The sequence below is a fragment of the Colobus angolensis genome, unplaced genomic scaffold (assembly GCF_000951035.1).
Source record: "Colobus angolensis palliatus isolate OR3802 unplaced genomic scaffold, Cang.pa_1.0 Scaffold38, whole genome shotgun sequence".
NCBI lineage: Eukaryota > Metazoa > Chordata > Mammalia > Primates > Cercopithecidae > Colobus > Colobus angolensis.
In genome coordinates, this window is record NW_012117154.1 from 9,800,868 (window position 1) to 9,810,691 (window position 9,824).

General features: G+C 60.5%; 1 protein-coding gene across 1 annotated transcript in view; it reads right to left on the reverse strand.

The window, feature by feature from the left end:
• Positions 1 to 5,900, reverse strand: part of FTCD (formimidoyltransferase cyclodeaminase) — a 15,002-nt gene extending 9,102 nt beyond the window's left edge. Inside the window, exons 1-7 of the mRNA XM_011954242.1 lie at positions 5,847 to 5,900; positions 4,583 to 4,766; positions 3,362 to 3,490; positions 2,795 to 2,883; positions 2,477 to 2,656; positions 1,327 to 1,464; positions 1,058 to 1,189 (exon numbers count right to left, since the gene is read on the reverse strand). Coding sequence (XP_011809632.1) covers positions 1,058 to 1,189; positions 1,327 to 1,464; positions 2,477 to 2,656; positions 2,795 to 2,883; positions 3,362 to 3,490; positions 4,583 to 4,766; positions 5,847 to 5,900 — 906 coding nt within the window. The remainder of the gene's footprint in view (positions 1 to 1,057; positions 1,190 to 1,326; positions 1,465 to 2,476; positions 2,657 to 2,794; positions 2,884 to 3,361; positions 3,491 to 4,582; positions 4,767 to 5,846) is intronic.
• Positions 5,901 to 9,824: the final 3,924 nt, after the last annotated feature.

A 9,824-nucleotide genomic window follows, 5' to 3' on the forward strand; every position in this document is an offset into this window, starting at 1 on the left:
AGGGGTAAAAGAGCAGAATGTCTTCAACCCAACTTTTAAACAGTCCAGAAAAAAATATTATTATACACAAATGGGGCAAAATGCAAGCACTTGGAAAATATGGGCGGAAGGCAGGAGTGGAGGGCCACCCCTATCTTCTCTGTAAGAAATTATACAAAATTTAAAGTCACAAAAAAAATTGTTAACAGCCAGGAATACAATAGACTAGGCCACAAATGTACCAGTGATTGAGAGGCTGGGTTTTGGAAAACCACTGTGAATCCAGAGGAAAGGAGTGACAGAGGCAGAGAAGACACCACAGCTGCTACAGCATCCCAGTGTCCCTGTAGCTAGAGAACTAAATAACTGGGTCAGCGATCTAACAGAAGAAAATATGCCTGAGACCAAACAACGACGGAATCCACAATCACAACAGCTAAATCAGTAAAAATACAAACGGTAAAAACCCAACACCCAAACACAAAACCTCTCCAAAAAATCCAGTCAAGTGCATTGTGCTGACTTCGAAAAACACACCTAAAACAAAGTGACCTCTAGTAACAGGACAGACTAAGGTGGAGAGCGGCTCTGCAGACACTGCCACACCCCAGCAGGACCTGGGGCCCCACCGGAACCCAGACTCCAGGAGCCTTGAGGTCCAGGTGTCCACAAGAACAAAGGAATCACTTTCTGAAGGAGCCACTCCATGGACGGGGATCTAAGTCCCATAGCTGAAGGCACACACACCTGTAAGCCGCCAGTTCCAGGGGTGCAGGGAGCCCCTATGGAGGTGGTGAGAGGAGGCGCAGGCCCCTCCACGGGAGCACAGCTGGCCCAGGAGGCAAGACCCAGCAGAAAGGGGGCTGTCCTCTCCACGGAATTTGCACAAGTGAGTATATCATAGGTCACAAAAAAACCTCCATAGGGTTTCCAAAATGAAAAGTGAATCTCACCTTCTGAACACAAGCCAATAAAATGAGGAGGGGGAGGGACGCTGCACCCCAGGGGTGTGAGCTCCACCGCCTCCCCATCCTCCCCGCATGCCCCTGTCCCACCCTTCCTCGGCAGCCCGGCCCACCAGCCTGATCCGCTGCTCCTCCTCCAGGATGAAGAGGTTCTCCTTCTCGCAGTAGAAGGCAGCCGCATCCAGCAGAGCCTTCAGGGGCACCAGGCCCACCAGCTGTGAGCCCACCACCGGGAGGCTCAGCTCCTGCCGAGACACAGGTAGCATCACCACCTGGGGGCTGGCTGGAGAATGGCCCTGGCTGGAGGATGTGGGGCCCCTGCCCTGCCCACGGGACGGATCCGCACACCCCTCACAGCAGCAGTGGCTGCTCCCGGGCTCACCTGTGCTTCTCGGCAGGTCTCCTCGTAGACCGTGTGCAGCGCCGTGACCTCAAAGTCCAGGAGATTGGTGGACACCTGAGCCAGGTTCTTCTCATCCAGGTACCAGCCGATGCCCTGAACCTTCTTCAGACGTCCTGGCTGCAAAGGAAAAGCATTCCCCAGCCTGAGCTAGAAAACTCATTCTGCCTGGCCCTGCCAGCCTCTCCTGGCGCGTGCGTCCCCCAGCTGGACAGGGAGGAGCCTGTGCCTGGGTGGGTGCTGTGGTTCTCCTCCGTCCCCCACTGAGCTGACCGGGGAGGGCCAGAGAGACTTCGCTTGCCACAGGGAAACAGAGGCCCCCAAGGGTCAGACACCGGACCCCCACCCCGACAGGCCCTCGCTCAGCCCAGGCCCTGCCTCCCAGCCACGCTGCGTCCTAGATGTTGGGGGAAGGCTGAGGGGTGGGGCCCCAGGCACCCCCATGCCATTCTCCCATCCCATCTGCTCCCCCATCCCCTCAGCCCCGCACTCCTCGGGGTGACTAAGTCCACATGGGGGTACTCTGACCTCTGCCCTTGGCTGGGGCCTAAAGCAGGACTTGGAGGCCCCTGTGCTTTTGTGCTGAGTCTGCAGGTCAGGAAGCTGGGACCCAGCACCTCTGCTGCCTGTGGGACTGGGGTCTCTGAGTGAGGAACAGATGGACAGGGGTCCCTCCACCTCTTTCTCCAGGTATCTATACCCTCGGTGCAGGGGTGACGCTCAGACTGGGTGACCACTGCTATGTAGACTTGGAGGGAAAGGCCCGGGGGCACCTGAAGGTTTGTAGGGGTCTCGAGGCTCCCAAGGCATCTGGAGGGATGTGGGGGGCACCTGGGACTCCGGAAGTCGCTGTTTCCCAGCAGTATGGAAATACTGCCATGTTAACAAAGGGAAGCTCTGCCTTCTTCCATGGAAACCCCCACGAGGCCAGAGCTCCCCAACTTTACTCCACCCCCGACCTGCACTGTCCCCAGATGCTGTGGACGCGGAGGCTGGGCCAGTCTGCAGGTGGGAGGCCAAACCCTGTCTGGCTGGTGCCCCGTCCACCACCGACCGCCCCACCTGAGGCTCTCGGCCTCTGACCCTTTCCCAAGGGACTGGGTGGGGCTCCATGGGGTTGGTGAGGGGTCACCTGGTCCTTGCCGCGGCCCTGCTCCCGCAGGTTGAGCGCGATGCGGTGGGCTTGCTCCTTCGTGCTGAGTAGGTTGATGTTGAAAGCGATGAGGAACTTCCTCGCCCCCGTGGCCGTGGCCCCCCAGCTGGGGACAAAGGAGCTGGGGCCAAAGTCGGGCGCCCACTCGGCCTGCTGGAGCTGTGGGCAAGTGTACCCTGGGGTGAGACATCCCCTGCGGGAGGGAGCAGCCCCGCTAGGGTCCCGGGAAGGAGGGGCCCAGCCCAGCCGCCCCCGCCAGGACAAAGGGGCAGGTCCGACCACCCAGGGTGGGGGCACCTTCTCAGGGAGGGCCTCGTACTCCCCGGCCCGGATGGCCGGCAGGGTCCGGCGACTGTCCGTCCTGGCAGCCTCACCATACAGGTACACTGCAGGAGAGCCCGGCGGTCAGGCCTTGACCGGCAGGGGGGTCTAGGACTCAGTTCCTGGAGGACCCAGGCGGAGGGGCTCCCTCAAGCCTAAACCTGGGAACGGGCCCCCACTGCACCCTCTCCCAGGGAGTGCCCGTTCTCTGCCTCAGATGGATGATTGCGGTTTTGAGGGAGATGCCTTGATTTCAGTATTGAGGGAAGCTGCGTTGATTTCGTGGATTTCAGTATTGAGGGAAGCTGCGTTGATTTTGTTATTGAGGGAAGCTGTGTTGATTTCCTTGATTTCGGTATTGAGGGAGGCTGCATTGATTTCCTTGATTTCCGTATTGAGGGAGCTGCGCTCCTGCCTATTGGCTTTTTGTAACACTCTGCCCTTGCAGGAGCAGCCAAGGGCAGGGAACTACAGGATACAGAAGGAGCCAGTAACCCGCACCAATGAGACGGGAGTGGAGCAAGGAGAGTGGGGCACACTCACCTGGCACGTCCAGCTCCTCTGCCAGCCGCTGGCCAAAGGCCTGGGCGCAGAGCACACACTCGTCCATGCTGACGCCCCTCACGGGAATGAAGGGGCAGACGTCCAGGGCCCCCATGCGGGGGTGCTCCCCTGCAGAGAGATGGTGAGGCTGGGCAGGAGGCCGGGCGTGGGAGTGGGTGGGAGCTCCACGGGGTTCTCGGACCCTCTGTCCTCTTCGGCCTGGACAGCCCCCCAGTCCATACACCCAGCGAGCTGCTCACACTGACCACAGGGAGGAGGCCGGCCCTGGGCGCTCCCAGCCCCGCCCCAGCGGCAGCACCAGTCCCTCCCGGGACAACGGATGTCCCTGCACCGTCCTCCCAGGCAGTGTGGGGCAGGCCGCTCAGCCCAGGACCAGCAGCAGCCTGAGTGGGTGATCTGGCATCTCTGAGATAAACCTCTTCCTCTCCTAACACACATAAATAACTTTCCAAGGCCTGCAAAGCTCAGCTCTCAGGCAGCCCTGACCAGGCCAAGAGTGGGCGCTCAAGGCTGGGTTCTGGCCACCCCAACCCCCTCCCCTGAAGCCCAGAATCCACACTGCGTTTCCAGAACATTCTTCTCACTAGCTGAGTCCCTTGCTGTGGCTACACCAAGCCGTGGGTCAGCGCCCACCCCAGGGGATGCCAGCCTCCACCGCCAATGCTGCCACCGCCCAGGGCTGGTCACTTTGCGATAAGCTTCTCATCCATCCACCCCTTGGGATCACTGTGAATCCCTGGCCTCTCATGAGTGGCCCACGGCCAGCTCCTGGCCAGCACCCACGTGTCCACACACCTTTGGCCCTGCCCGCCCACCGAGGCGTTTGACTTGTGGGCTGTTGACACGTCAGCTTCCGGGCAGCCCTTCCCCGACCAGTGCCTGCTCCAGGACCGGCTCTCAGCCCCCCTGACGTGTGGGCAGTTTCCCGGCGGGGCCCCCTCCCCCCGCCCAGCCATGGAGGTGGCCTGGTCCTGCGGGAGCGTGGCGACCTGGGGGTCCCCCAGAGCACAGCCCTGCAGGCAGGCTGGGGACCGTGACCCCCACACTCCAGGGTCCTCCTAGGAGAGCCATAGTCAACCCCACTGGATCCCACGTTCCAAGCCTGGGCCCCGGGTCTACCCCCTCTCCCAGGACACCAGGACAGGCCTCAGCCCCAACAGTCCAACACACAGCGGCCGCAGGAGAGCCTGGAGCCCTCACCTTGGTGCCTGCTCATGTCGATAAGCTGGGAGGCTGCCCGGGCGGCGTTGAGGGCCCCCTCCACCACGCAGTCCGGCGGCCCCACGAAGGTGTACACGGTGCGGTTGGTGGAGGGGCCTGCGTCCACATCCAGCAGCACGCAGCCGGGGGTCTGTGTAATGGCTCCAGAGATGGCCTCGATCACCTGGGACACAGGCCCAGCCCCCACACCTCAGTCTCCCCGTTTGAAAGAAGGAAAAGGAGCTTGGAGGTGGCTGTGCCCAGACACCCACATGGGGGCCTTTGGGGACTCTCTGACAAGCTGAGCTCCCACTAAAAGTGCCTGCACACAGTGGCCGCCCAGAAACCCTCACAGAGGCCACAGTTGCTCAGGCCCAAGCATGGTCCCCACGAGGGGCTGCAGGTGGCGCCTCCAGTAGAGACTCACGGGCTCTGTCCCGACAGACAGATGCCAGAGGCGTGACCGGGGAACCAAGAAGGTGACCACAGGTCACAGAGGGGCCAGGACCCACAACTCCCGAGCAGGGGAGGAGCCTGGAACCTTCTGGGTGACAGGATGGCTGGGAGCAGGGGCTTAGCCCCAAATCTTGCCCTGTCCCAGGGCCTTGGTGCTGGCTGGAATCCTGGCGTGACGAGGCCTCCCTGCACCCCTGCAGGTGACCCCTGTGGCCCAGTGTTGCCCTCTGGGGGGCCTTCCAGGTGGCCCTTGGGGCCTGTGCTTGTTCCTAGAAAAGCCTGGACCTCAGGGCTGTGGAGGGTGAGAGGCCAGACCTGGGGGCCTGCTGCCCCCTCTGTGCCTACTTCATTTTGGGTCCAGTGGGGATGGTGGCTGCAGGGTGGGGGCTCAGCAAGTTAACTCCAGTGGAGATGGAGTGGCGGTGGTGGAGACCATGCTGGGCAACCCCGTGTGACCTCACGTAGCCTTTTCGGTCGGTGGCAGGAGCCCCATTCCCAGGGGGGAGCACCAAGGCCCTTTGAGGCCTAGAGATTGGCTCAACCCCCACCAGAAGCACCCAACAGGCCCCTGGAGCCACAGCCAGGCCTCAGCCCCCACAAGCACCAGTCGTGTTCCACCCACCCCTGGTCAGGCACTCCCGTGGCGCCCCCAGTCACAGGATGTCCTTGGGGCCCACGGGCAGTGGCTTCGCCCACCCTGGGAAGATGACCCCCACACCAAGCCCGCCGCCTCCTCCACGGCCTGGGCCTCAGCCACTGAAGCTGCCCCCTGGGCCCTAGATGCTTGACCAGCTCCTCGGGGCCTCACCTCCTGGTTCTTCCCCTCCGAAAAGTTGGGGACGCATTCCACCAGCTGGGACATGGCCAGCACCTTGATCCTGATGCTCCTGTCTGGGTAGACGGAAGGACGGGGACCTTATTTGCTCACCGGCAGCACCTCCCCACCGGCTTCTCATTAACCAGCAAGTCACAAAGGGCGCTGGGGCCACCGTCCCTGTGCAGGCGTGGAGTGGGCACTGCAGAGCCACCCCGGGCGCTGTTGACCTGCAGGGGACGGCTCCACTCGGCCAGAGTGTGGGTTCCCCGGAAAGAAGCGCATGCTGGGGCAAAGGGGCGTGTGCTGAGGACCCCCAGAAGCATCAGGCCAGCCTGGCTGGAATCCGGTCGTGACGAGGCCTCCCTGCGCCCCTGCACGTGACCCCTGTGACCCTCTGCTGCCTTCTGGGAGGTTCCAGGGAGCCTGGGGGCCTGCGCTTATTCCTGGAGGAGCCTGGACCCCAGGGCTGTGGAGGGCGAGAGGCCGGTGTGACGCCCTGGCTTGCAGCACCCCACTGAGGTCAGCTCAGCTCAACTCAACAGGAGAATGCAGGAGAGCACGCGTGTGAGAGTAAGCAAGGATACATGTGAGCGCGGGGCAGGGGAGCACGCGTGTGAGAGTGTGGACACACAAGAGGGGGCATGTGTGATGTGGGGGAAGGCAGGTGAGAGAGGCCCCAGCTCTCCCCAGCTGCTGCTCCCCTGACTGGAGGCTCCCCACGAAATCAGCAGCACCAGGGCCACGCTAACAAGGGACGACTCCTGTCTCCACATTCAGCCGCCGCCCACTTGCAGTGCTTTTATTTTCTCTTTTTTTTTTTTTTTCTGAGACAAAGTCTCACTCTCACCCAGGCTGGATGTACAGTGGCACAATCATGGCTTCCTGCAGCCTTGGCCCCCGGGCCCAAGAGATCCTTTCACGTCAGCCTCTGAGCAGCTGGGGCCACAGGCACACACCACTACACCGGCTAATTTTTCAGTTTTTGGTAGACATGGTGATATGGCTTGGCTGTGTCCCCACCCAAATCCCATCTTGAATTGTAGCTCCCATAATCCCCACGTCATGGCAGGGACCCGGTGGGAGGTCACTAAATCATGCGGACGACTGTTCTCGGTGCTGTTCTTGTGATAGTGAAGAGTCTCACGAGATCTGACGGTTTTATAAAGGGCAGCTCCCTGCCCACGCCCTCTTGTAAGACACGACCTCGCTCCTTTTTCACCTTCCACCACGACTGTGAGGCCTCCCCAGCCACGTGGAACTGTTGAGTCCATTGAACCTCTTTTTCTTTAAAAAGTACCCAGTCTTGGGTATGTCTTTATTAGCAGCATGAAAACAGATGAATACACATGAGGTCTCACCATGTTGCCCAAGCTGGTCTCAAACTCCTGGGCTCAAGTGATCCTCCTGCCTTGGCCTCCCAAAGTGCTGGAATTACAGGTGTGAGCCACTGAGCCCAGCCCCACTTGAAGTTCTTAATGGAACCTCAGCCATGTGGGCCTTAGGGACCCCACCTCCGTGGCTACTCAAGGAGACTGGGATGAGAGAGGAGCCAGGTAAGCCCAGAAACCTTCAGAGGCTGGGAGCACACAGAGTTCCCCAGCCAGGGCTCCATGTCTGGAGGCCGGGAGGGGAGGACGGGGTCTGTTGAGGGCTGCACTGCATCCCCTGGAGAAACCATCTGTTGAAGGCCTGACCCCCAGCACGGCAGACTGGATTGGATGTGGAGATGGACAGGGTGACATGGATGGTGAGAAGAGGGAGAGGCACCAGGGATGCACTCAGAGAAAGGGCCAGGAGGACAAAGCAGAGAAGCCTCAGACAAACAGAATCTGCGGACGCTTTGATCTTGTACTCTGGGCCTTCAGGACTGTGACAGAATAAATTTCTGTGGTTTAAGCTGCTGGGTCTGCGGTACTTTGTGACGGCAGCGGCACACACCCACAGGTGCGGGGCATTGGAACATGCTGGCTGCGAGGGTTGCCCACACTGGGCTGACACCTTCATCCTCACACCACAGCAGAGTGACCGGAACCATCCACTCGTGACCCAGGAAGGTGCCAAGGCCAAGACCTGGCCCTGTCCTCCAGCCCAGCAAATCGCCTGTCAGGAGAGAGGGTTGGGGCGGGAGGCCCTGGCAGGAGCTGCACACGTTTCCTACCCAACTGCTGCGGGGCCAGGGCTTGGCTACAGCTGAGAACAAGGAGAATGGGGCCAGTCGTGATGCAGGCGCTGGTTCTTGGGGGCAGCACTGAGACATTAGAAATGCTGGCAGGTGCTGTAAATACCTCCTGAATCGGGGACCCTAAGGGACCCCACTTACAAGAGAAAGAATCTCAGCCATACCCACACCAGGGTTTCCACCATCTTTCCCCAGTGACAGGCCCAGGGCTCCTGATTCCAGGGCCAGGCAGACCATACACTTTTCTAACCCAGAGTATAAGACGAACATCGTGGGCCCATAAGTAAATGACTGAATACAGAAGCTGTGTGCAGGAGAATCTGAGTTCACTTGGGCCGGTGCCCACCTCCATCCCAGCAGGAGGAAATAGTCCCCCAGAAGCTCACTGCCCTCCTGTCTACAGATGGAAGAGCTGGTGCCCAGGGCCCGGGTGCTGCCCCAGGAGACATGGCCACACCAGCCACTTCAGGGCCACTCCTCACCCGGTTCCCATTTCTCCTCATTTTAATAGTATAGTAAGGAAAAGTGCAGGAATGGGCTCCACCTTCTCTGCAGGGAGCCCTTCAGAAAGTTCCATGTATGCCTGCACCTAGGGGGTGGCACTGCCAGGGTGGGGGACCAGCCTCTGACCACAGGCCCCCCCAGGCTGGCCCAGCACAGTGGATACCATGGGCCCCACTATATGGACAGAGGGTGAGCCGTGGGCACCGCCCCAGCGAAAACCCCCAGGGGCCACTCCAAGCCAAGCCCAAGATCCTGGAAGACACCAAGGCTGTCTGGGGGACCCATGGCCAGAGGCTGAGAACCCCATCCTTCTAGAGATCCAGAGCGCAGGGACTGAATGCCACCTGCCCACCAGACTGTTCCTGTATAACTCACGTGGTTTTTGTTTTCTGGTTTATGATGCTTTGACCTCTCCGGGGCCTTACTGGCTGGGTGGAGACTGCCCTCCCAGGGCTGGCTAATTCCTAGAGACAGCAAAAGGTGCCTACAGAGCTCCCCTTTAATGCACAAGCCAACCCAACCGGAGCCTGTGAACCCAACCACCCCTTATCTGACTCACTCACCAAACCCACGTTCCTCTGCCCTCAATCACCCAGGAGCAGGATAGTGGTCAACTAGACACCACCCCACAGTCCGGAGCCCCAGGAAATTAACCTGTCCAATCCTAAACTTGCTCCTTCGTGCCCACCCTCCCTGGCGTCTCTTCCCAGGGAAACCCCTATAAACCCTCTGGCCACCCTCTCCCCTCTCCCCTTCCGGGTCCTGTTGCCACGGCGCCCCCCCCGTGGCCCTGTGTGGCGTGGCACGTGCCCTCCTGCGGTTTCAGCTGCTGGGTCCGCAGTACTCTGTGACACACTCTCCTTTCAAGTCAGGGTTCCTGGGTCTCTCTCCCACCACACCCAACTGAAATAACTCCTGGTGCGTTTCATCACAGCCCTGCCTATCCCAGGCTTGCTGGAAATATCCACTCACTGGCACCGAGGGGAAGGGGGCATGGATCACCTGGCTGAGACCATGTGGCTGCAACCCTAGGCCTGGGGCCCAAAGCTCCTGGCCCAACCACAGAGCCAGCCCAGTGCCGGTGTGGCCACAGGCCATTCCCAAACGTACGTAAGGCCAGAAATCAGCACCCAGCCAGAGCTTCCCAGGCCAGTAGGCCCCACATCTGCGGGGCATGAAGTTGGGCCCCCACCCCAGGATCCAGCCCATCTGCACCTGGGAGCTGAATGTCCTAGCTACCAGCCAGAATGGGGTCCCCAGCAGTCTCCATTGGGCTCTGAACTTTT